Source organism: Biomphalaria glabrata, chromosome 1 (genome assembly GCF_947242115.1).
Source record: "Biomphalaria glabrata chromosome 1, xgBioGlab47.1, whole genome shotgun sequence".
NCBI lineage: Eukaryota > Metazoa > Mollusca > Gastropoda > Planorbidae > Biomphalaria > Biomphalaria glabrata.
The window spans coordinates 11,433,574-11,460,066 of record NC_074711.1 but is presented as its reverse complement, the minus strand read 5'-3'; the positions used below and the strand labels follow the sequence as shown (position 1 = coordinate 11,460,066).

Here is a 26,493-nt window from a genome sequence, read left to right as displayed (position 1 = left end):
TTCTGCAATTTCATTTTATTTAAAAAAATGTAAACAAAAACAGTGATGCCATAGTTAAAAAAACCCAGCAGAAACACTTCTATTACAAAAACAGTCACTATTTTGGTGTGTTGGGTGCAAAAAAAGGGAGAGGGTCATAATGATCACCTTGTATAATTACTGTTACTTTTGTTGTGTTTACCTTCACAGTTGTTATTGGTAACACATCAACATTCATGTGTCTTGAAGTAGGTTTGTATAACATTCTGATAATTTACCTTTTATTTTAGTACAAGAATAACAGAAAATAAATCTATACATCTATTTAAAATAAAGTTGGATCTGTTTATAGCTTTAAAAAAAATAACTATAGAAGACATCCATTACAACAAATACCCATCACTAAATATTATGAATTGCTATTTGCAAAACTAGAAGTTTTCTCCATGGGATCAATAGGCATACTGTTTTCATAAATTGTTTGTGAATTGAAACATATTTTTCATATTATATTTTTATTCTTTGATTGGCTTATTCCTAATCCTCAAAAAGACGTTTTAGATTAATTGCTTTAAGACACCGAAAAAAAAACAACAATTTATTATTATGCTTCAAGATAATTATTTGACAAAGGATATTGCATCAAATAAATATATGTAATGTATTCTTTGAATTTCAGTACAAGGCAGGATGGCTGCCTGGTTGTGCAGTATGGTTAGGACTAGGATGTAGATTATCTTCAACTCTAAAAGATCCAAAACATGTAAAGCATGTTGTAAAACAACCCATAAGCTAGGACGTATTCCTACAAATGCTCCTTCTTCATAGTGCCATTAGAGCATTGATCGGGTTGCATGAATCAGCCAAGAAAACCAATGAGTTAAAGCCTCTAACATGCAAGACTAGATTGAAAAATGGATATACATAGGACATAATTATCATCTGTTAAAGGAGGGTCTGTAATTTATAAGATTATAGAATGACACTTCAATAAGTGTTGTCCTTAGGCATGAGTATTACTGCTCACTTACCCCATGGACCATTAAGTCTGAAAATGTTTAGAACAAGTTTGAGTGAATTATGAGAGGGGATATGTTGAAAGGCAATTAACTAAAGATGTTTGAACACCATGTGAGTAGTGAACAATTAATAATAATTGTTTTAAAATATGATTCACAATAACAAAATGGCATTCCATAGAAAAATGACAAGGATCTCACTATTAGTCAGCAGTTTTCACTTCATAATTGTAACAGAGTGAAAATAACAGTCAAACATCAACAAGACTGATTCAAAACCTTTATCACTAACCTGATACACTGACTCAATAAATGTAACAGTTTTAATAAAATGGAAATAGAGAAACAAAGCAAAAAAAGTTTCAAATAGACACAAATGACTTTTTTTTTTTTTTTCAGAATATTTTTTTCATTGGATCTAATGTTGGTGAAGTGGTTATACATTAGACTACACTTTTTAGATGTATATCATTGAGTGGAGTTTTAAAAGTTTTCACTTATTAAGAATTTAAATATGTATCAAAAACAAAACAGAGGTAATAACAAAAATCTACTATTAACACAACTAAACAATTTTGTTTAAAATAAGGACTCCGTATATCAGACCACATTTCACAGGCAATTAGTGCCAAAAATATTTTGATTACAAAATAGATGTTAGAATACATATGGCTACAAGATACAAATGTTGCTTATTACATGGTTACAACACTTAAATAAAACATTCAATACAGGTCAGAAACAAGAAATAACAGTGAGTAACAGCAGTATTGTCCTTTGTCTAAATACTGATGGTGTAATCATATAATAATGAACTGGATTTGTGCAAAATATTATTTTGTAAATCTCATAATATCAAATAAAATAAACATTCAATAATGTTTATTTAACTATTAATAACAATGTAATGACTTTCCCAAAAAAAAATACCAGTAATATGCAGAGATCATGTGACGTTTTATTATTATTTAAATCATTAAAACACAAAGTTCAAAACATTGTTTCATTTTCAGACAATTTTTAAAACACTCAATTCTAATAAGTAAAAGATTCAGGAAAAAAAAGTTTAAGTTTCTAATCCTGGAGTGTAAAATAAATCACTTTACAAAAAATGCTTATTAAAATGCATACATTTAAAAAATGAACCACAGTTTTCTTAAAGCCAAAATTTATAATTACAGACTAATAGAAATAAAGAGAGCATCAGTAATAATTTAAATAGAATGAATGGATTGCATATAAATTGTATAACAAGGCAGTGGTAACAAAACAATAGTCTGTATAATGATTTAAGTCAACTTAAAGAAACAAATAATACTGAAAGCCAAAAAGATAGGATGTTTGGAACTTAGCACAAATCACTGTTCCAATAACAAAATATACCGGAATGATAATCTAAAGTATAAAACATGCTGAATATCTAATCAAGTACAGTTAACACAGTGATATCAGTAAATGAAAATACAACACATTTATAAAATTAATCACCTTGCTTCTGACACCATCAAATCAAATACTGAATGTACAAGTGAGCTTAATGACATGTCAGTCTATCACAGCCATTATTCTTTCCTCTGCTCCAAGATTTTCAAAACTTCATCTTTTTCCTTCTGTGCTTTTGTCACCGCCAGGTCTATGTCACCTCGCACCTAAGGTATTTTTAAAGAATAGGTAAATTGTTAAGTGGATAAATATCAATCAGCAAAAATATAAGAACCTTTTCTTTTGAAGCAACAAAACATTGTAGTCCAATTGCATTAAATCCAGAACTTCTTCTAGACTGAGCTGTAGACTTGGAGTCTGGGCTATGGAAAAATTTAGCATGACACTCTCCTCAACTTCACTAACAAACAGAATGCAAGCTAAACTTGGTTGTTGAGAGATGATAGGGTCTGTTTGAGACGGTAGGGTCTGTTTGAGATGGTAGGGTCTGTTTGAGATGGTATCATTCACAAGTGTGAAACACATTTTCAGCTTAGTAGGTGTGAAGGGGTTTATCTGTTAAGATGAAGATTGCAGTTGTTGAGGAAGATGTTGATATTGTCCCAAACATTATTCATGTTCAATACTCTGTAACTAGATAGCTCTGTGCTTCCTTACGTCCCCAGGCAAAGCTATTCTTCTTTATATTTACTACTAGTCGACCGGCAGCGTAGCATACGCCACTATTTTGCAGGGCCGGCCTAAGGTGACAGCAGTGGGCTTTGCACTTATGCGACCGCATTGGGCCCCACACTTTCATAGGACCTGTGCTAATTCTATGTGTAAATTATTAAATTAAACCATTTTATAACTTATAACAGATTTCTCGCGGCTGCCTGATTTACCAGGAGCTCCTGGCAATCTCCTAAAATTGCAAAATATATGAAAAAGTCATGGAAATATCCAGAAATTATTGAAAATCTTTTGAAAACTCATACAAATCTCATGAATATATAGACAAAAATTGTCATTTTAGAGTGTCATTCAATATGGAAAACGCCAATCCTACGGGCGATAAATAAAAACGGCATTATGCATTAGCCATAATTGTGTAATCTGGTGAAAGAAGCTTCTCGCGCCTCAAACTAATGAAGAATTACTTTAGTTCAACAATTCTCATAGATAGATTGAAACATTTGTATGTATTTGCTATTGAGTGTGATCTATGTAGGAAATAAAATTTTCATGATACACTGTATGACTTCGCTACACGCAAGGCTCATAAAGTTCCTGGGATAACTCTATCCGCAGAAATAAAAGAGTGATCTTTCCTTTACTTCTTCTTCTCGTCCAAACTCTTGAGCGAAGAAGAGAATTATATATATAGATTAAGTGTCATAGCTAACGGGTCTATCAGTTTAAACTATTAATGATCCTGTGTTTGACTTTTTGTTTGATATTTTGGTTTTATGTATGCTCATGTACCAAAATAATTATAATAGGAAACCATTGCTCATCTTCTAAGCACTGCTTTTATATTTGATTAATAATTCAGTTCCAAGAAAGAGGATAAAACTATAATTATCAACAGAAACAAATTAATTAACTTTGTAATTCTTAAAGAAAAATTATAGTATGACAGAAAAGAAAATTAATGTTAAGAAGATTCTAAACTAAAGTGTGAATTATTTAATTTAACTTGTATGCTAAATGAATGGGATGGCTGCCTGGTCGTGCGGTTTTATTGCTGGACTGTCGTTCGGATTTATCGATGGTCGAGAGTTCAAACCCATCCCGCTCCCATCCCCGTCGTCCTGCGGGAGGTATGGACTAGGAAGTAAACTATCTTCAACTCTGAAGGAACATCCGAAACATATAAAAATTTTACAAAACATTTTACAAACATGAAATTCATGAACAAAAAGTGAAACAAAGTTGATTTGAGTTCATTTCTTTTTTACTTTGTATGTCATGAACTCTTATTCTCATGTCTATATTTCAAACAATAAACTACTCACCTTAGCAACATACTCTGGGTCATCAATCTGACCTATATTAGTCATGACATTGTAATAGGCTCCCCATACTCCAGTCTCCAAGATTCTTGCACATGTCTAGGAAAACCAAGCATAATTCAATCCATTGAGGGCATAGTTGGTGACAATTTCTCTATAAAATCAGCTCTGCTAGCAGTTTTAAAAATGCAATTTAAAGAAGATCTTATACATTAGACCAATTTAAATTCAATGTTACATATCATCAGTTATGGAGTGACACATTTTGGAGTTGCTTAAATACGTACTTGCAGATCAGATTTACAATTCAGATTTCCTATCTCTGCAAGCTCAAGTAAATATGGCCACATTTCATTGGCCAGTTGGGCCACACACATTGGAACCTGAATGGCAGTCATCAAACCTTGCTTCATGGCTTCTTCTCTTCTGCAATGTTTGAAAATATATATTTCTTAATTACCTGTTTTTTTTTATTTATAGAGCCTAGTTTTTGCTTTAAAAAAAAGCAAGCCAAAATAAACAAATGTGTGCAAATACTAATCATACTTTTCCTAAGCTATTTTTATGCTTTGATATTAAGTAAACAAAAGAATTTAGGCTTCAAATTTACAATAGATATAAAAAAAACTAACTTCCCAACTCATTTAGTTAGTTGGGGAAGAAAGATTCTGTAAAGCCAGCTCTCTTTACTTACTCCAATCTTATGTCAACGGACTTTAAAATTCAAGAACATGAAAATAATCCGACTAGCATTTCAACCTTATGAATATATTACATATGAAGAATATAGCCTACTGCCTAAACTGACCATCTGAAGGGATATATTTGCACTTATAATGATATGAATTCTTCAGAGAAGCCAATAAAGAGTTGGTTCTTAGTTTTGTTAATCATCAGATCAAAGGAACTTAAAAATTTTTTTAAAGACGTTTATTATTAGGTTCCATCATAGCAATGAAGATATTAATTATTATAATGATATTAATAAGATCTAGTGAATAAAATATACACAATTATTTAAAAATAAAGGCCTTTAATAAAATAAATGTTATTACAATACAATTTTAAATATATATATATATATATATAAACTTGTCTTTCTGGAAGGAAATACCAGCATTGAAAAAAAAAATGGTAGTAAATACTTACTCTTTCTTTTCTGCCTCTGTTTTCTTTGGCAGTTTCATAGCAAGCTGCACAAACACATATTACCATTACAAAAACAGGAGCTACATGACTATAGCATATTTATTCTAAGATTTTTGTTTTTCATATGAATTGGATAACCGATTGCTTTTGTAATTTTAATTAAAGTGTAAATGGAATAATGGACTATAAACAGCCAGATTTTTTTATTGACTTAAAAAGCCTAAAATGTCAGATGCATTACTTTGGGAAACAAATCGATTAATTACAATTATTTTTGTTTATCAATTACCCTAAGCAAATAATAAAAGTTTATTACAAAAAATAATATAGGTTCACTGTACCTTCAAAACAACAAACATAAAATAGACCTAAAAAGGCAAACTAAGTACATTTTGAATGGGTACATCTTATTGGTGAAGAAAGCCCTGGGCTTACAATAAATACTAACCATATATTCACTGAATGCTGCTGCATCAGCATCAATGAAAGGAATCAGATCTTTCATGCCTTTATATAATGGTGGAATCAACTTTCTCATCCTTTCATCTAAAGCAGCAAATTTCTTATTGCCGTAAGTTAAAAATCCAACCATTGAACCTAGAGCAGCTCCCTTTTGGTTTGGAACAAACAAAAAATTAATTTCTAACTATGACAATCAATGCACTTTATCACTAAAACAATCAGAGAACAACATTTACAGACACATATGCAGACTCTGGAAAAAAACATTATAAAAAAGAAGAAAATGTTTCAAAGTATAAAAAAAATAATAATTAAATGCAAGAACTTACAAGAGATGCAGCTAAGGCAGCTACTGATCCACCCCCAGGAGATGGAGACCTTGAGCCTACAGTTAGTATGAAGTCTTTAAGGTCCATGCTGACTAGAGGCCCTTCTCTTTCAGTGTGTATCATATATCTGTGCATATCAATACAAAACTAGACTAAACTTTCATCTTAATACAAAACTAGACTAATTTTTTATTTATCTGTGCATGCCAATACAAAACTAGACTAAACAGTGGCATATGTATGTGTTAATACAAAACTAGACTAAACTTTCAGGTGTCTGTACAAGTCAATACAAAACTAGACTTAACAGTGGCATGTGTCTGTACATGCCAAAACAAAACTTGACTAATTTTTCCTGAATCTGTACATATCAATGCAAAACTAGAAAAAGATTTTATTTTATGCCAGCATATTAAAGCTAACAATACATAAAAAGTGAAATATTTAGCCTCAACATACATTCCCCTACTGTCTTTAGTTTTGATAAATTAAGTTTGGCTTTTAAAAATAAAGGGGATATAAATATTTACTTACTCAATAATCCTTTCTTTAGGGTTAAAACCACCCAGTGAGTTTAGACCTAATCTGTTGACAACCTATTAGAATACATAATAGTTAGCATTTTTTGTTTATTACATATTTCCAATGACACTAATTATGGTATAGAATTTTTTTTTTCTTACCAATCTCAATTTTTGATCTTCTTCCAAAATAAAGAGATTCTCTTTTTTCATATAATACTCTGCAGCATTCATCATGGCCTTCAGGGGAATGAGACCGACAATTTGAGATCCAACCACAGCTATATTTAGTTCCTGTTATTAAAAAAAAAGCAAGAAAAAAATGTAGGCAGCAATAGTTTAATTTATCCAAACACCAAAACAATGTTCATAAAAACTAATTTGGATTTTATTTATTGAATGGTTTCTGAATGTTTGAAAAAAAAAAAAAGTAAATATTTCTTTCCACAATTTCTTAATATTTCAAAACTATGTTCTTGAAATAATTATAAAAAGGATAGCAAAAAAGTATTTTAAGAAAAATGATTGTCCTTCTTTGAAATTGTATGCTAAAAATGTGACACTATTTTGAAAAAGTATAAATACAAATATTTCTATATTAATTGAACTATAGATAGTTTTCTTCCTTTTCTAAACAATATTATTTTTGTTCTTGAAACTCTAAGGGTCTTTGTTTATATGAATCTAACATAAAACAAATACAATGAAAAGAATCAATTTGAGTTTGTACCTGAGCATCTTTAACACATTCCTCAAAGACTTCATGTATACTAGTAACCTCAAAGTCTGTTATATTCACAGACACTTGGGCCATGTTTGCCTCCTCTAAGTACCAACCTATTGCCTGTACACATTTTAATCTTCCAGGCTAAAATTACAAAACGAAAAAAAATAATTTTAAATCATATAACAACTCACATAAAATTTTATTGGTATTTTAATTTTTAGTAATGTTAATTTCAGGTTTGAAAATGCTCATCTTAAAAAAACCAGAGGAACTAGAGATAGTAGTATCAATTTGTTTACTGACTGGCTTTTACAAACAAAACATTTTTACCAATATCAAACATGTAGTGAAAAAAAATATTTTTTTTCTGAAATAATTATGCAGAGATAATACCATAGATTTAAAAATGTGCCAATCTCCCCAAATAATTTTACACAGACAAAAAAAGTTGGTTAAAGGTATAAAAAAAAATTAGGTGAGGAATAGTTAGTGGCAGTCAAGGATGAATGAGTCTGGGTTGTTTACCTCACTGTCCCCCCTTCCATTTTCCCTGATGTTGAGTGCTATTCTATGTGCTTGTTCTTTTGTGGCCAGTAAATTAATATTGTAGGCAATTAGGAACTTCCTGGCTCCAACTACCGTTGCTCCCCATGTAGGCACAAAGTCGGGCAAACCAAAGTCAGGTTTCCACTGAGGATCTTTCAACTAAGTAAACAAACAAACAAAGAGAGAGAACAAAAATGTAGTCAGCCATGATTAAGGTTATATCAAATCAATAATGAAAAAAAAGAGCTGCAATCATCTAAAGGAACTTGTTAAATAATCAAAAAAGATTTTTAAATTTACTTTAAAAAAATGCTATTTCATTTATTTAATCTTAATTGAAAGAAGGAAAATTTGTTGTTTTTCAAACAAAAAGATTTTGGTCAAATTCACAAAAACAAACAAGTGTGAACTCTCCAAATGTGTAGATATTTAAATGTAGTTTAAATTTAATTCTGGGTATTTTATGTCCATTATTATTACTTTCATACCAGACAAAAAATAAAAGAATGCAACAAAAGCTTTAAATTACTTGCCTTGTCAGGCAGTGCTTCATATTCCCCAGCCCTAATTTGTGGTAATGTTTTTCTGTATTCTGTCTCCGATGCAGCTCCATACAAGAAAACTAAAGAGGAATGATTCAATACAAAATATTTAAAAAAAAAAAGTTTTCCAAAAAGGGATTCAGCCAGTGTTTCTACTTGAGTTTAATATTCCCGTTTAACTCTTTAAGTATGAAAGTACTCCATGGGAATAACTTCACTAGTGCTAGCGAGTGAAACATTACTCTCAGCGAGTAACTTCAGATAATATTTATTTCACTATCTTTTTAATATTAAACATTTTATTGCTCTTGTTGTTTTTTGTTTTTTTTCACTGTGATTTTTCAATATTAAATTTATAATTAAAATGTCAAAATCTCTCAGTATATTGATTTCCTTTTTTTCTGTACTCAGTTTCAACTTAATAAAAACAAATTCTTGAATAATTTATTTTATTTATTACACTTTTGTAGCCAATTCATTATCCTTTAAAATAAAATAATCTAGATTATATCATAAAATAAAAAGCTATGTTAGTTATAGTAACTCTACCCACTTGCATATTATAATTAAAATTACATTTTTTCAGGATCTAAATAATAAGCAATGAAAGAATTAAAGGAATATTTAAAATTAAGGATTATAGGTAAATTATGTGAGTCCATTACTTCCTTGCATTCTTATTTTATCTTAGTGAAAGATTTTTGTTAACATAGTTAAAACATGAATTCAAATATTGCACATTTAATTGGTGCAAAAGAGTTATAAATTAGTACAATCCCCACATTTACTTGAAATAAATATAAAATTAAAATTGGTAAAAGTAAACCAATGGAACTATTGTAATCCAAGAAACAAGAAAGAAATTGAAAATAATGGCCATAATCAAGTTTCAAAACAACCAACCACCTCTACTTTCCCAATGTATGTCAGCTACACATTGGAATTGGGTAGACTCAGAAGAGCCCTAAAAATTTCAAAATACCAGTCTTCACTGAGATCTCAACTCAAGACCCCTTATTTCAGATGGCCAGTGCTTTATCACTCAGCCACCATAATCAATTGTAGAGGGGGTTTATATTTAAATATAAAACCTGAAACTTCTCAAATTTTGAATGAGTTTGCTTTAAAAAAAGCAAAAGAAATAAATTGTCTGTAGTACCTGGCACCCCAAGCTCAATAGCGAGCCTTTCGCCAAACATTTTAGCACACCTTACACAGTCTTCCATGTTAACATCTTGAACTGGAATAAATGGGCAGACATCTAAGGCACCCATCCTTGGATGCTCTCCTGTATAGAGAAAAAGCATTCAAAATATCTCTTGATTATTATTAACTATAAGACAAATTAAAGCAAATAAGATAAATTTTTGCTGTTCTTTTTTATTTAAAATATCTCTTGGAAATAAGCTAGAAAATTTTTAACCAAATGTTATCACCACAATGAGATTATAAATCATTCATGATGAAAAAAAATGAAAGAAAGATTGATATTTGGCATTAAAAGGGGATGTAAATAGAATGCTAACTATTGCATTAATTAAAGTGAATAATTCAAAGGATAGTTTAGATAAAAACATTTAAGACACAGTTGTTTAACTTCCTAAACAGGTGGTTACAGTCAGTTAAACAGGAGGTCACGCTCCAAGAATCTTCTTTGCCTTGAAAATTTGAAATCTAATCAAATTATTTTTAAAGTTTTTATTTAACTCAAGTAAAGTGCATTAGCTTTTACTAACATTGGTTATCTCTTTATTCGTGCTTGATAAAACATCTCTCATACTAGATGATATGACAACTGTGGCTATGTTTGATATCAGAAATGGACTAACCAGTTGATAAAGTAAAGTAAAGAAGTAAAGTAAAGAAGTAAAGTAAAGTAAAGTAAAGTAAAGTAAAGTAAAGTAAAGTAAAGTAAAGTAAAGTAAAGTAAAGTAAAGTAAAGTAAAGTAAAGTAAAGTTAAGTTAAGTTGTCTTTCAGACCTTAGGGCAGATGATATAGAGCTCATGTCTAGGGTCAAGGGTTAATAAGCGTCACATGAGCAGCACAATGAACAACTGCATTTACTATTCCCAAATAATGTCAGGTACTTATTGAGTGGTTGACTCTGAGGTGCCCTAAAAATCCCAAAATTCAAAGTCCTAAACTTCAAAGGGATTAAAAAACCAAGACCCTCTCAACCAGGCTAAGCACTTTACCACTCAGCCAATATAAGTGAATACCACTGATGTAAATTTAAAGATTTAAATTAGATATAAAAAGAGGAATTACCTTATCTTCTTATCTTATAAAATACAGAAGTTACTTCAAAAAAGAAGAGGATTACCTTGGTGAGTTCTCATATCAATGAGCTGATGAGCTACTCTGGCTGCATTCATAGCCCCTTCCACCACAGCATCTGGACTTCCAACAAATGTGTACACTGTTCTGTTGGTAGACTGTCCAGGGTCTACATCTAAAAGACTGCAGCCTGGAGTTTGTGCTATTGCTGCAGCTATGGCTTCAATAGTCTAAAAAAAAATGATATACAAACCACAAATCCAATAACATAATGCATAATGAGATTTAAAAAATTAAATAGTGAACCATGATTTAAGAAATAAAGAAAATATGACATTGACAGGTACGACTATAGAGATTACTGTGTTTGGACAGCAATGTCTGAGTGAAAAGGAATTTTAAAGAACTAGCAGCAAGAAAACATTAAGCTGTACAGACTTCTTCCACATTCTCATTATTACATTAGAAGGTTCAGATGACTAATCCAATATCTGAAATGAGCTGCACAGTAGTTTCCAGCTCTCCATATAGTTTTTCTTCTTTTTTTGGGGACCTAGTTGAATAATTGCAGACTTGAAGAACATGGTCAGCATCTCTGGTGACACTCTACTAGAGCTAATTTCTATAGTTCCAATTTTCAGCTTCCAGAACACTCATCATTTCATTCTGTTGAGTGAGGTTCTGAGACCGAAAATAATATATTGGTCATGTCGGGTTGTACCATTGATGCTAATGGACCTGGTACAAAAGAGACTTAGAAGTGGGCAGGACTGTGGGCAGGTTGTTTACCATGCATACCACTATTATCACTTATAGAGAGATAAGATGATAAAGAAATAGCATGTTTGTTGTAATTAAATTTTGGCCTTACAGAGTATGTTAAAATAGAAATCAAATAGAAAATAAACTGAAATACTTATTAACCTTGGTTAGACCAATATTAGGATATATGTGAACCCTTTGTTTGGGACCCCACAACTCAAGGAAACATTGAGAAACTAGAACAGATGCAATGGATACCAGATCATATACAACTAGAAGGAAATGAGAAGGCTGACACACTCCCCAAGAGTGGGAGAACAAACTCACAATTAAACTCTGCACTCTATCCAGAAGAAATGAAGAAACTAATAGTCAATAAAAAATAAGAAATGGACAAGCTCTCATCCAAATCACAAGATGATGCTTATTATAAGCTATCCCAACAAGATCAACGTCTAATCTTTCGACTCAGGACCTAACACAACAGAATGCGACAACATGTGTACCGGAAGCTCAAAATTGGAACCAGTAAAATCTGCAGATATGGAGTGTCACCAGAGAATGACGACCATGTCCCCCAAAACTGCTCTGTTTACCAAGAGGGCCATACAAGACACTGGCCCCAAAACACCCCAATAGAAAGAAAACTATATGGAGAGCTCCCTGATTTGGAAACCACTGGGCAGTTCATATCAAGTATTGGTCTAGTCATCTGAATGCTCCAACATAAAAATGAGAACGAAGAAGTAGAAAGTAGAACAGATGCAAAATGAAGCTAATAGATTCATAAAAAATGAATATTCACTTTTAAACTTTAGTAACAACCATATAAGATCACTAAACTTAAGAGACACTTCAGGACAGAAGACTAAAAAGTAAAGAAGCAATAATACGTAAAAAAAATTGAATCATAACTTACAAAAATAAATTTAAAAAAAAAACTAATAAAAACCTCAGAAAGACACAAAGGCAAAGGCACATTTCTTATTCTGACAGGACAAATTTGTAGAAGTGCTCCTTCTTTCCTAGTGCCATTAGAGCATGGAACAGGTTGCCTGTATCAGCTAGAAAAGCCAATGACTTCTAAAGCAGAATTTAAGCCTCTAATTTAATATGCTAGACTAGATTAACACATGGATACATGTACCATGGCATAGGATATAATTATCTTCTTTTTTGAAACAACATAAGATAAGATAAAGTGGTTCATATTCATGCTAATTAAAATTTTGAGATCTACTAAAATTGGTTCTATATAGATCTACTATCTACAACTATGACTATGATCATAATTTTTATTAGCAGTCTACTCAGTCCTATTGAATCTATACATATGCTAAGAGTAGAAAAATTATTTTTTTTAAATTCACATTTTGATGGAAAGCTAGATATTATTATCATCTTCAACTCCATTTGAGGGAGCTAGGGCTTGAGAGATTCAAATCATCACTTGCAAAAGCCATGGACAGAAAACCTGCTGTTTTGCTTTATGCATATATGTTATCATACAGGCCAAGAATTTTGTTGTTTCACAGACATGGCGAGATGGAGATCAGCAAGTGTGGGGCAGCCTAAAAAAAAAGAAATACAGTTTCCTCTTCTTTCCAGCGGCGGGGGCACTGTGAGTTGAAGTATGGCTATAGCCATGCGAAATATGAGCTATAGTAGCTTGCTCAGGCCTGGACAGCCTCCACCACGGAGAAGCACAGTCAAGGCACCTCATGGACTCCCAGACTAGAGGGCTTTTTGGGACTTGTCACAGCATTCAAACCAATATTCCTTTTCTATTTTTTGGATCGTTGCAAGAGGATGATATATATTATATAGGATCTATCTATTTATTCTAGACCTATATTGTACAGAATTGAGTATAAAATCTATTAACTAGATTTTTGGTATTATAAGCTAGAATCTATGGCTATGCATTAATAATTATTTTATTGTTAAAAAAACAAGGTAATATGCAAGAACTTAGATTTATATTTACAAATAATAAAATTTTTAAACCTCTTTATTTCTTCCTTCAGAAAAGTTAGGAACACATTCAACAATCCTGGGCATGGTTGTAGTGAAGGAGTCAAGTTCTTGAAATCAAAGTAAGTAGGCCTACAAGTAGAACTTTTATATAGATTATTGTAGTTAATGTAGATCTATATAGTATATTCTATAGATCTTGACTCTACCAACTATATTATAGGCCTACCAATTGAGGTTAGGCTTAGCTCATAAATTTAGAATTTTAAATAAGTCTACTCTAGCTGGATATAGATCTAGATCTAATAAGAAAGTTAACTAAGAGTAAGACACTAACAAGTCTAAGTCACTGAGAAGCTAAAACTAGATTTTAATCTCTAGACCTAGACTAGTAGTAGTACTACTAGACTATACTGACTATAGACTCTATATCTAGATTCTAGATCATTCTAGATTCTAGATCTTGTTGTAAAGACGTGTAAGTGTAGTAGAGTGTCTATAACTTATAACTGAAACATCTTGAACATGTAGCCTACATTTTACAAACATAGATTTTATAACCTATAATAAGCCAGTTGGCAAAGTCTTAACTTAATTGTACATAGCTACACACTATAGAATAGATCTACTATAATCTACTACTACTCTAACACTAACAGACTCTATCTATGAAGTCTAGATCTATGTCTATGACTATCGAACATATGATTATGACATATTCATTGATTCAAATTCAATACATCTAGAATAATCTTGATCTACATTAACATATACCCTATAGACAGTGTCACAATCTTGTCTATGTGACTGTCGAGATGTGAAATGCGCTTCAACTTCAGTATATTAATTTATTATAGACTAGTCTAGAGACGCATAATATTATTAATTATTAATAGAGAATAGAATCTAGATACATAAAAATAAAATATGATAAAATATAGGCACTAGCGTCACTATAATAGATCTATTATAAATTCTATTTAACTACTGATAAGATTTGAAATTAGGGCGATAAGCAGCTCGACTTTAAGATTTGGGGCAAGGCTGCACAATGAGTCGTCAATGACAGTGACCATTCGCCTTATCCCTATTTATTACAGATTATTAACTAGGTCTAGGCTAAGACTAAGAAAGTGCACTCAGGAATTGCACAAAACGTCACCACGCTTCGTGGACCTTCCTTAGAGATATCGATGACGTCATCTTTTATGCTCTCTACGTTTACCCAATTCGTCCATTTTGGTTGTTTTCATAGGTCGAAGTTGAAAATCGCCATCAGAAGAAACATAAGTGGTAGAGCTAACCACTGACTCAACTGACTGCTTAATTAGTGCATTGAATTGTAAACAACTTTCAAATCAAATGCACAATATTTAAAGTAGGAACCAACTCTATCACCCACCATTGCTTGCATTATAACTGTTAAAACCAGACTAGAGACTCTAGTCACTCTAGACTGACTCTAGAGTAGTACTTGAAGAGTGTGTCACTAGACTGTGACTAGACTGAGTCTGAGACTCTTAGTCTCGTCACTCTAACTCTTAGTCTAAGTCAGTCTAAGTACTAAGTCCTAAGTGTGACTAAGAGTAAGACTTACTAAGACAAGAGTAAGAGTCTACTGACTACTCTAAGTTACTAACTCTAAGACTCACTAGTCACTACACAATCACACGACACAAGAGTCGAGAGTAGATTTTAAATTTTTAGATCTAGACTCTAGATCTAGAATATCATATAATCATATCGTCATATGATATTCTAGATCTAGAATCTAGATCTAAGATTCTTATCATTCTAGACCCAAGTCAAGACTAAGACTAGAACTGACTAGATCTAGATTAGATCTATGTTTGTAGTCTGTTACAGTCTGTAGTAATCTATCTTGATTATTCTAGAATTAAGAATATTATAATTGCACTAGTGACAAGTAGTGACTATTGCCACTACACTATCATTATTCATTATTATTTTATATTGATTATCATTTTCATTACATAAATCTAGATTATACTAATTATAGATCTAGATCAGTAGATCTATAATCTAGATCTATATCATAGTAGACTCTATATCATCTAGAATCTAGACTAGATTCTAGATCTAGATTAATTCTATCAATATCATTCTATCTTAGACTAGATCTATATTAGGTACTTCGATAAAAATTTCAAAATGATCACAATGCAATGGAACCTATTTGGTTAGATAGAGCTTGAGAAATGCTTTCCAATGATACCAATTTTATATTGCTGAGTTAATTGTGAGGGAAGTTATTAAATTTTTGGTGGCCAAAAATTAGCCTTCTTTAGCCTTTGTAAAGCAAAAAAAAATCTTTTTACCGAAACAACTGTCAGTTGAACTTTAATTAACTGTATTATAAAAAGTCTTAAAGATATGGGGTTGAAACTTCACACTCTTTTTCATTAACCTATATTCTGTTAAAACCAATTTAAAAAATAAGACCAAGCAATCAAATCTTTGAAAAAAAGTGAATTAATATATAAAAAAGGCTTCAACAAAAATACAAATATATGTGATTTTGTCATCATATGAGCCCAAAAATCACAAATAAAACAAATCAGAGATCTGTAGTGTGTTTTATTTTGTTTAATTATAATACTACTGTATTTAAATAGCTATTTATATGCATCAGATAGATAATTTTTATAAATTATAAAAGAAAATAGCACTGCGCAGAAAAATATTTGCTAAAATTTAATGACTACAAGTTTAATAAACTTCAGTTTAAACCTTTTTGTAAAGCACTGGCAATTAATGATTTTAAAATGCCTGAATTTAAATGCTTAAAAAATTAAATTGTAAATGAAAAATTTCTTGCATCGGACAATAAAATAAAAAAAGAAACCTTGCGATTTATTTAGAAGTTATTAAAAGATTTTTACTTAAATTTTTGTGCAGTAATAGCTCATCATTTTAAAAATATAATGTACTCATTTATTAACTATTAATTTACATGTATACTAATAGAAAAAAAAAAACACACAGGAAAAAAAAAAAGTTCGCAGAGCTAAAAATATGAAGAAAAAAAATTTAATATTTAATATTATTATTTTAAAAATATTTATTTTTACTTTAAAATTTGCACATTACAAAGTCATTATAATAAAGACACATTCCCTCACCATAATCTAGCATTTAAACATTATAGAAGTTAATCTAAATGAAAAATTCATATGTGTGTGCTTCTAAAAATAGGACGTGATAGATAGAAATTGACCATTTCCAGTAAATCACAGTGTTGGTTGTTACTAAAATTAAATAGATTTCTAAAGAGTGCGCCAAGCTACAAAGTTCAAATTTAGCACACAGATATATATTAACATGCTAAATTCAATAGAATTAGTGAGATTGTTGTAACTATAAACACTTTTATTTTATTTAAAAAATAAAATTTTACCCTTCTTAATTTTAATATCAAATATCTTTAAAGTGCGCCAAGTGAATTTAATGAAATTTGAAATATACACATTTTATAATATGATAAATTATTGTAGCAAACAGCATTGTTGTAACTTTTATAGGAAAAAAGTTGTAAAAATGTCATCTTTCACTTAAACTTTTATTAAGAAAAATTTAACAGATTGGCTTCAAAAGCAAATAAAAATGAGCTCTGATATCTTATGTTTACAAAAAGTAATCACAATTAGTCCTGAAATCAAATACAATGTGCTAAAACTTTGATGGAAATGACCACCCCTAAAAAAAAGGGTAAAATGTGCCATTTTTTGGGAGAAAAAAAATGGATCTAGGTCAGTACCTATCTCTCTCTCTCTCTCTCTATATATATATATATGAATATGGTTACCAGACATCTGGCAAAAGGAAGCTATGTCCTCCTTTTTGGGGTTGTGTCCTCCGTCCGGTAGGCATTGGCCTAAAGTGTAAAAATGTCCTGCCTTTTCACAACAATTGGATATTATCCATAAATTGGGTTTATTTTTTTAATATTTTCTTGATTAATTGCACAAACTCACTAACAGACACCAGAAAGATGACAATTTGTTGATAACCTCCTTCTTGAACAGGTGTTTGTTCAAGAATGTTCAAAAGAAACAAAAAGTACATCAAGATCTTCTACTGTTTAGTTTGCATTCTGAGGCATAATAATAAAGTTGAAAAGGCCTTTTTGTTAATTAGCGTCATTGAGCAAAGTAGGAAATACATCCTCCAGTGAGAGACACTTTTATTATAATGTACTATCTAAAAAACAAATCTTGCATGGAGTTCCACTAGTATGTTTGCTCTCTAATAATGTGCTGCTGGTAAAAATGTTGTGTCTGAGAAATACGATACTAAATATAGTTCTACAGCCTTTGATTGGCTGAAATGTTTCATTAAATACAATGTAATCCTAGATCTAGTTTTTAAACTTTACTTTTTTTTTTTTTTTTTTGTCCTCCTTTGTAAGGCTTTGTCCTCCCTTTTGTCCTCCTCTGACTCTGGGTCTGCTTGTGTTTAGTAACCCTACATTCTTCTTCTAGCCAGCTTTTTGCTGCTGAGCTGTCAGCTCTTTTGCAGACTGTGCCAAGGAAAAATAGTGTGCTGTTTTCTTCAGTTGTTCAGCACTGCCGTACAGGGTGTTGTTTTTTTTTGGGCTGGAGTGGTAGTAGGGTCTGCCTAAGGTGGATTAGGAAGGGGCATTAAAAAAGGATATGGTTTATGGTTTCATAAGGGTGGGCGCAGTGTCTACATAGGGGGAGTTGTGTGGGATTTATTTTATTGAGATGGTAATTTAACGGAGGTGTGTGTCCTGTCCTTAGTTGGAAGATTGTATATTGCTCTTTGCTCAAGTTTCTAGTGATATTACAATAGATATAGAGATGGACTGAATCAATACTTGTTGAAAAGATACATTCAAACACAAGCCATATAACCCTTCACAATTCGAACACAAGCCATATTATCCTTCTCATCTAATCAACTTCTCAAAACTGATTCAACATCAATGTTTTAATTTTTTTGATACCTTTGAATAAGGCCCATTAAGGAATCGGGGCAGAGTGCATCCACTTATCCCTTTGACTACTGTAAAGGATTTTTCTCAGCGAACAGGTGTGAACTTGGAGCTCCTCTATTCCCTTATTTCTGTCTGAAGGTTCCTCAAAGTTGGATTAAGTAATAGCATAATACGAAGTAGGAACACCCGGCCTGTTATTTAACATGGCTGGTGGCTACGTACCACTGGGAATTTCTTCATATTCGTATTCTGTGACCACCATACACTGTGGAAGAATCACCATTAAAACCCTTGGGTACTGATGATGGCCATCTAGTGGAACAGTGTAGCAGCTTGTCTGAACTGGGCCATCGGGAATTCCCATCCCAAGACTCAGAAAACATTGATCATTGTATTGAATATGTTGGCTTCAAGGTTCCCGAGTTAACATGATGGTGACCAGTTTAGCTTTCTGCTATTAACTTCTACCAAATAGACATTTACTCTGGCACCACATTAAAGCCATTGGAGCTGGAATCCTCAGCTATTTTTTTTTATACAGAATTAGGCAAAGGCAAATTTTCAGCATTTATTTATTTTTTAAATATTTTAATATTTAATAAAAACTTTTGCTCTACTTTACAACAATGTTAATTTTGTACAAGATGGCTTTAATAATTCTTATTGTTACTTAAAAAGCTATTTTTTGTATATTTTATTTGGTTGATAATAGGTTATGGCTCCATCAGTCTCACGAAGACATACACCTGCTAAGTATGCTAAAGAGCTGATAGCTGCTATCATAGCTATACGTCAACAGAAACAGATACCTAATTTTGAGAGAATTTCACGCTATCTTCAACGCAATATAGATATCACACCACGGAAGATCAAAGAACACCTAAATAATGCTGTAAGCGATGGGCTAATTGTGGAATATACTGCTATTGGGTTCAAAGGTCAAAGGACTGGTTTAGAACAAGAAGGCTACAGAGTTCCACAAACTGGAGAAGTAGATGTGGTATGTAACAAAAATGTTTGCAATCAAAAGACTAGATTTGAATTGGGGTAAAAACTTCTCAGTTTTTTTTAGATAGATGGAACAAGTTTATAATTAACATATGTAAGTAATTGATGGCAAAGTGTTTTTCTTCAGATTTAAAAAAAAAGTCTCAGTTTCAAGTATTCTTGGGGGAAATGCTAGAATTATATACTTGTAGGTCTGGATTGTAGTTTCAGAGTCTACCCAGCTTGAGAAAGTAATTTCTAGTATTTTTTATGTACACAAAACAGCATAGGAAATCATTGAAATGCTGTTTAAATTTTTTAAAATCTCACTGGGAACTTTGTACTTTATATATATATTGGGTTAAGCTCACATGCTTTTTTTTTCCAGGTAAATGATGGCCATGACTGGTACTGTTCCGAGTGTCATAGCCCTGGAGAAGTATTTGAATGTTGTGAATGTTTTAGAGTTTATCACCAAGGTTGTACAAAGGAGGACACATCAGGGGAAACATTTACTTGCTCTATTTGCAGGGTAAGTTAATAGTTCTCAATGGAAAACAATGTTAATCACGGGAATTATTCTAAATGGCCATCCAGGGTTACAAAACAAATTTAACATTCTTATCTTAATTATGACCTATAATTTTGTTCACCCTCCTATGTAGCTCATTTTAACACACAAAACCACAACAGCTTTATTAATCATTAAGTGTCGAAGCTTAAATAAGTTCTTTCTCAGATGTATGGAGAATTATATCCTGTTTTTTTTTTTTTTGTTTGTTTTTTCAATAGCCAAAAGTTGTTCATTATTATTGACTTTAACTTTCTAATGGTTACGATAAAAAAAAAAGGTTTATCATTAATTTAAAGAGGGCTGGTTACCTGTTAAAGATACATATTAACACAAGATAAGCATTCTTGATATTTGTATACAAAAATCTCACAAATTGTCTCTATTTCATTTATTTCATGTCTTAAAGGATAATGAGGTATGAATTTTAGTGTACTAGTCTAGAAACATATCTAGCTTCTTTTTTTCCACTATATATTTGTACTTCTCTTCTGTTAACGTTGGTAAAATGTAGAACTGTAAATATGTCAGCATGTTTGTGTTATTACAAAGACATTGTTGCAATTGTATAACACTACATTGTTACACTCAACTGTTGTATCAACAAAAAATAATTTGTGATGTAAATACACATTTTTAAACACATTTTTTTTTGGTGATGGAAAAAAAAAATCAGTTTTCTAACATAGTTTCTTATAACATTGTTTGTTTTAATAACATTGTTTTCCAGATTATGGTATGTTAATGACATCAATTTTTATATTACTAGAATCCTTTTTTTTAAATTTAAAAGCTTTACATATCTATATAAGAACAAAACAGACTGGAAATAAATCTTTGATTTAAAAAAAAAAACAGAACTATGCTAAGGAGAAATAATTGTGATACAAATTTAGTCTAGAACACATTCCTTCAACTCTACCAGCCCTTTGTCCCAATACCTGTCTTGAGTTCCTGAGAGCCACACCCTTCACTTTTTTCTTACTATCTTTCTAGCGCTAGATCTATAATAAAGTTCAAGAGTTTTCTTATCAATCTCTGTATATATAGAAGTAAAAAGCATTATTTTGAATTTAAACTTCTTAAGATTCTAAATCCTTAAGCTTATTATGTGCGTCCTTAGTGTTTATTGCAAATTATAAGAAATTTTTCATGTAAATCTTCACCATTTCATTGGAAACAAATGGAGGTAGCCATTTGCAATGGCTATTTTAAAAGTTTCACATTTTGTTAGCTATTTTTAGATTCTGGTGGGAGTGTTTTCTTCATAGGCTTATAAAGTGAAATTAACCTCTTTATGGGTCAGTTATAGGCATTTATAGGTGTAGTTAACTCTTAAAGTGCTGAGCTGTTTTAGAATGAGTGCATACAAAATGGAATTACAATTCTGATGTTTAGAGGCTAAACTGCCATACACGTTTTATGGGTTAATGAAAAAGCCTTACTTACCAAATGGATTCATACATGCATTACAGTTTTTTTTTTTTTTTTTTTTTGCATCTTGAAATTTTCTTTTAGAAAGAAAGAATTGCACTGCATGTCATTGGTAGTGCAATAAATGTCTAAACTTTTTTTTTTGTGAGCACTGTTATTAGTATTGAATGATAAGTGGTCCTATTTAAGCAATTAAATGGATAAAAAGTTTTCTTTTAATATTAACTTTTTTTTTTGTGTCTTTATCGCTATGTACAGCACAATCTTTTTTTTTCTTTATATTTTGCAAAACAATATTCTTGAAGCCTATGGCTTTTTCTATCACATTTCTAGGGCACACACACATATATATATATATTTGCTCTACTCATTATTTACATAATATTTACAAAATTTTAGGAAATTTTTCTTATCTAACTATTCTTGTGAATTATTTATTTTTTAACTTTTGTATTCTTGCCCTCTAATTTTAATGTCTCATTTGATGGCTTACATTTAAAACATTGAATTAATAGGATAATTTCAAATTATCATTTTTTTCTATTAACTTAAGTTAAAAAATACATTTTTGTAAGCTTTTCACACAACATATTTTTTTTTGGTATAGATCTTTGAAAAATCAAACTTATTTGTTGAGTGTCAAGTAAAATAATAATAATAATAATACACATTTATTTTAGTATTTAACATGATACAAATTTATAAAACTGGTTCATAATTTCAAGAAACAAATTTTTCTCTTCTTTATATAGCAATGTAACATTAGCTTCTTTCTAGTCTATTTAGCGAGGCTTGGAAAAAAAACGATTTGGTAAAATATTGGTAAAGGTCATTCAAAAATAATTTGTTATCTAGCTCAAAAGCTATCTAGTCTTGATGCTACTAATTTATCTTTTACTTTTTATAAATGATATTATTCCATTTCTTTCTCATTAGTAGATTTAAGGAGTAATCATTAATTTTTATTGATTTCCTTAGTATCTGTATTGTTTACATGATCACTTGACTTTTATAACATACTTTTTTTTTTTTGCTATTTCTTAAAAAAAAAAAAGCTTTTTTTTTTTAGTTTGGTATCAAATTATTCTATATCTGACTCTGTTTGAAGTTTTCCTTCAGTATTAATGTATATAGTAGTTTAAAAAAAAAGTTTTTGAATGGTAATTTTCTGTATTGAAAGTTGATTGTGCCTGGTGTATTTCATCTAAATTGCAAATATTTCAGAGAATAATTTTCCTTTTAGATTTTTTACAATTTGTGTTTTTACTAGGATATTTTTCTTATTGTTCACATTATCCAGGGATAATTCCTAGATCAGTAATAGATCTAATCTGACATTTGGTATGCATATATAGATTATAAACTTCAATGCATATCTCACTTTTCTTTCCTAAAATAAAAGTTAAAGCAATGTTAAACATGTCCTGAATTCTAAATACCTGGATTCAGCTAGTTTCTAGGCTTTTATTGGCGTAGATTTACTTCGTGGTTGTTGTTTTCAATATATTTTTTTGAATTCTGTTCAAGATTAGGTCTTATTTGTGTAATCAAATGGTAGTGCTGGCAAATTATTTTCTAAGTTAATTGGAGTGCTCATGTGCTGGTACACTGCATGGTACCATTTGTTGCTTTATATATATTTAGGTTGTTTTTCCAAATGAAAAGAGAATAGTTCCAACAATGAATCGATAGTGGATAATTAAAAAATGTGTAAATTTATTTGAAATCACTTTCAATTAAACATTGTATACAGCGGATAAAGACCTCTTTGAGATAGCAAAGCAACTTTAGTGACTTGTTAATTAAGTTAATTCTTTTATATTAATAATTGTGTAACAAATTATTAACAAAAAGCTTGTGTTAAAAAAAAATGATAAAGCAGTATGTATTGATAAAACAATTATATTATGCAATTTTTTTAGACTGATTTCTTTTTTTTTTAATCGTTTGAATTTTAAGATCTATTTTGCTACTATGTTGTAATGTTTACATTTAAGTCAATCAATGTTTTCATGTATCTGCTATTAAAATATTTCCTTATGTAATATTTTATTATGATTATTTAATAGGCTGGCAGGAAAAAAAATAAAATGAAGAGAAAAATGTTGAACACCTTATTAAGTTATACAGTGCTACGCCTTAGAGAAAAGGTTTGTAAATAAATTAAATAAAAGATCAATAATCAATTTTTGAAATAGGTAGTAATTTTTTTTTTATTTTCTTGAAATGTAATCAGTTGTGATTTTAAAGAAATGTATTTGTTTTATTTATTAAAATTTGTTATAGATTTCTCTATCAATTTCAACATTTTTTTAAATTTATTAACACAATTTTTTTTCTAGAAAATTTAAAAGTCTGCTTAAAAAAAAGTAAATGAAGTTTATGTGCAAAACAATGCTGTTTATCAAAAAGAATTCACTAGTTTTCATGGCCATTTTTATAGTCAACTAAGTTAATTTCCCTTAAAAACTGTTGGGATACTCCAGGTGTTTTGTATAATGACCAACTACCTTTACTCTCCACAACATTGGTGACCAATTAAAATTTGAGTTGTCTTGACCAGAACATAAATTAATTACTCTCATTTCAGCAGCTAGATACTCTTAACACTAGTCCGCCATGATTCCATTGGCATACTTTAATGTTATTATTCTTATTGAACTTGATTTCATTTTTAAAACCGTTTTCTTAACACTTCTTAAAACAGACCAAGGAACTTCATAAAATTTCCACCAAATTAAATGCTGATGACTTCAAACGCTTTGTGTATAGAAAAATGGACTTAAATAGAATGGAGCAAAAAGTGCAATCCTCACGTTATAAATGTTTAGAAGAATTTTTAGCTGATGCCAAAGTTATTCTTCACAATTGTACACTTGTGTTTGGAGGTGAGAATTTTAATTTTCTAGAAAAAAGTTAACAGCTGACAAATTTGTTCTCTCTTACAGTTGCTATATCAGAAACCATTTAGTAATGAACTTACCGAGAGTTAATCTCTTAGAACATGTGAAAGAAATCTGGCAGTGAGTAGTAGGGTCACCTTGCCCCTGTACAAGGATAGCCCCGCTGTTGAACATGGACCAACTCTTATCTTGTTGTCCTCTCATTCTCCATGCATAACATGACATTTACATAGAATGAGGTCTATTGTCTCAATGTCCTCCATGGAGTGGCGACACCATGCTCCCTGAACCACTCAAAGTAAGCACCTATTGGGCGGTGTCCTACAAGGAACTTGGCTAGATCATACTGTTCCTCACATTTCAGTTGTCACCATGCATCCTTTTGGTCTGCTTTTTCAATTGCTCACAGCCCTTATCTGAAGCATCCCGGCTGTTGTACTAAAAGGCCAGTTCTCTATGACTGACTATAGCTCACACACTATTGTATGACAACGGAAGTCACTTATGAGTGCTGTACACTAAAACGTTGGCACATGTTTTACAATTTATTGTATATGTGTTTATTTCAAAATTAAGTACATGAATATATTGCCTTGTTTTAGTTGTGTTATGAAGAGCTTCTTGTGGTAACTTAAACATGCTGCTGTTCAATAGGGTCATTGGGGGGGGTACAGGACAGTTAACTTGTTTGCTTATAACTATTAAACTCACAACAAACCTTGGATAAGAGAAAGCCATCATTTTCATAGAAAAGTTCAGAATGTTCTATTATATATTTAGAAATATATTTTATCATTTTTCTGTCAATGAAGGATTCACATTTGTTTGAGCATGTTTTATTGTCACAGTTTGATATTATACACAATCTAGTTAATTAGCCTTGCAAATGCAACATCATCTTGAAATGGTAAATCTATATAGTTGAAACTGTCTTTTCTCTGTTTTATTAGATGACATGAATGGAATGGCTGGCCTTGCTTCAATCATGGTAAAAGACTGTAAGTATGAGGTAAGTACTGTAGAAACCAATAAATATAGTATAGCTTTAGTCATCAGTTTTTTTTTTCTGGGGAGAAAAAATATCCATTGTGACTAATTTGTTTTTACTGTTAATTTGCTGAATTCAAAATTTAAAGAAGCAAAACTATTTTTATTTCAAATTACAATTTATTAATATTTAATACTCATTTGTTATACTGAATTTTTTGGTGTTGTGATATAAACTCAATAGTTTTATCATATGTTTTTATGTTTTGTATTCTGTGTTGTTTACATGTGCATGTTCTACTTCAGATAGATGAAATTGAGCTGTGTCCTAACTGCTACTACATGTCTAATGCTAAACCTGAAGATTGGTTCTCACAGCCGTGTGTAAGCCATTAGAACTTTTTAAAAATATCTTAACTAATGTATAGCTTGATTTTTTTTAAAAAAGCTTTGAAAATGACATCATCTAATCTGTTTCAATGTTTTCATTATTTTGGTTCAGAATCCACCGCATGACATAGTTTTTGCTAAGCAAAAAGGCTACAGCTACTGGCCAGCAAAAGTTGTCCGTGATTTAGGTGGAAAATTTGATGTACGTTTTTTTGGAGGCTGGCATCAAAGGTTTGTTGATCTTTCCAATGTAAATATATACATGCAGACATACAGATTTTCATTTTGAAATTTAAAATGTCTGATTTGCAGTTGCTTTTAGTTTATTTATATATGTATATATATATATTATCACTTTTTTTTTAATCAAAATATATTTAAACATTTTTTTAACAAAAGAAAATCAATTTAATTTGAGTTTTAAGTGCTATATAATTTTCTGTATTCTATGTTTCTTCATTGTTATAAAGAATAACTAAGAAAATAATCAGTGAATCAACAGTTTTACTTTTTTTTTA

General features: G+C 30.7%; 2 protein-coding genes across 4 annotated transcripts in view; one reads left to right on the top strand and one right to left on the bottom strand.

Annotated features, from left to right (window-relative positions):
- Positions 1–14,880, bottom strand: LOC106070973 (formimidoyltransferase-cyclodeaminase-like). Of its 3 annotated transcripts, none has more exons than XM_056022053.1 (15): positions 14,714–14,880; positions 13,759–13,857; positions 11,036–11,219; positions 9,871–9,999; positions 8,703–8,791; positions 8,149–8,328; positions 7,627–7,764; positions 7,059–7,190; positions 6,910–6,971; positions 6,376–6,502; positions 6,033–6,194; positions 5,585–5,628; positions 4,723–4,861; positions 4,439–4,534; positions 1–2,647 (listed from the first exon to the last, which is right to left on the bottom strand). In XM_056022053.1, the coding sequence occupies exons 2-15, from the start codon at positions 13,810–13,812 to the stop codon at positions 2,561–2,563; spliced, it is 1,623 nt and encodes a 540-aa protein (XP_055878028.1). In that variant the 5' UTR covers positions 13,813–13,857; positions 14,714–14,880; the 3' UTR covers positions 1–2,560. The 3 variants fall into 3 exon arrangements, with proteins under 3 accessions (XP_055878028.1, XP_055878039.1, XP_055878034.1); XM_056022064.1 differs by having other exon boundaries at positions 14,751–14,875; XM_056022059.1 differs by lacking the exon at positions 14,714–14,880 and adding an exon at positions 14,500–14,680.
- Positions 14,881–14,944: 64 nt separating this feature from the next.
- The window catches only part of LOC106078518 (zinc finger MYND domain-containing protein 11-like), a 19,518-nt gene continuing 7,969 nt past the window's right edge, over positions 14,945–26,493 (top strand). The window contains exons 1-8 of the mRNA XM_013239407.2: positions 14,945–15,103; positions 19,416–19,703; positions 20,079–20,222; positions 23,765–23,845; positions 24,403–24,583; positions 25,549–25,607; positions 25,892–25,969; positions 26,088–26,206. Of these exons, the coding sequence (XP_013094861.2) occupies positions 19,419–19,703; positions 20,079–20,222; positions 23,765–23,845; positions 24,403–24,583; positions 25,549–25,607; positions 25,892–25,969; positions 26,088–26,206 (947 nt within the window). The 5' untranslated portion in view covers positions 14,945–15,103; positions 19,416–19,418. The remainder of the gene's footprint in view (positions 15,104–19,415; positions 19,704–20,078; positions 20,223–23,764; positions 23,846–24,402; positions 24,584–25,548; positions 25,608–25,891; positions 25,970–26,087; positions 26,207–26,493) is intronic.

Bases quoted from the DNA above. Each gene is read 5' to 3' on its own strand.
- LOC106070973 (XM_056022053.1), bottom strand. From the start codon at position 13,812: ATGCCCAGGATTGTTGAATGTGTTCCTAACTTTTCTGAAGGAAGAAAT. The intron at 11,220-13,758 runs GTTTAAAAATTT...ATTTTTTTTTAG, and splicing joins CTGAAGGAAGAAATAAAGAG to ACTATTGAAGCCATAGCTGC. The intron at 10,000-11,035 runs GTAATCCTCTTC...TTCTCTATACAG, and splicing joins TGATATGAGAACTCACCAAG to GAGAGCATCCAAGGATGGGT.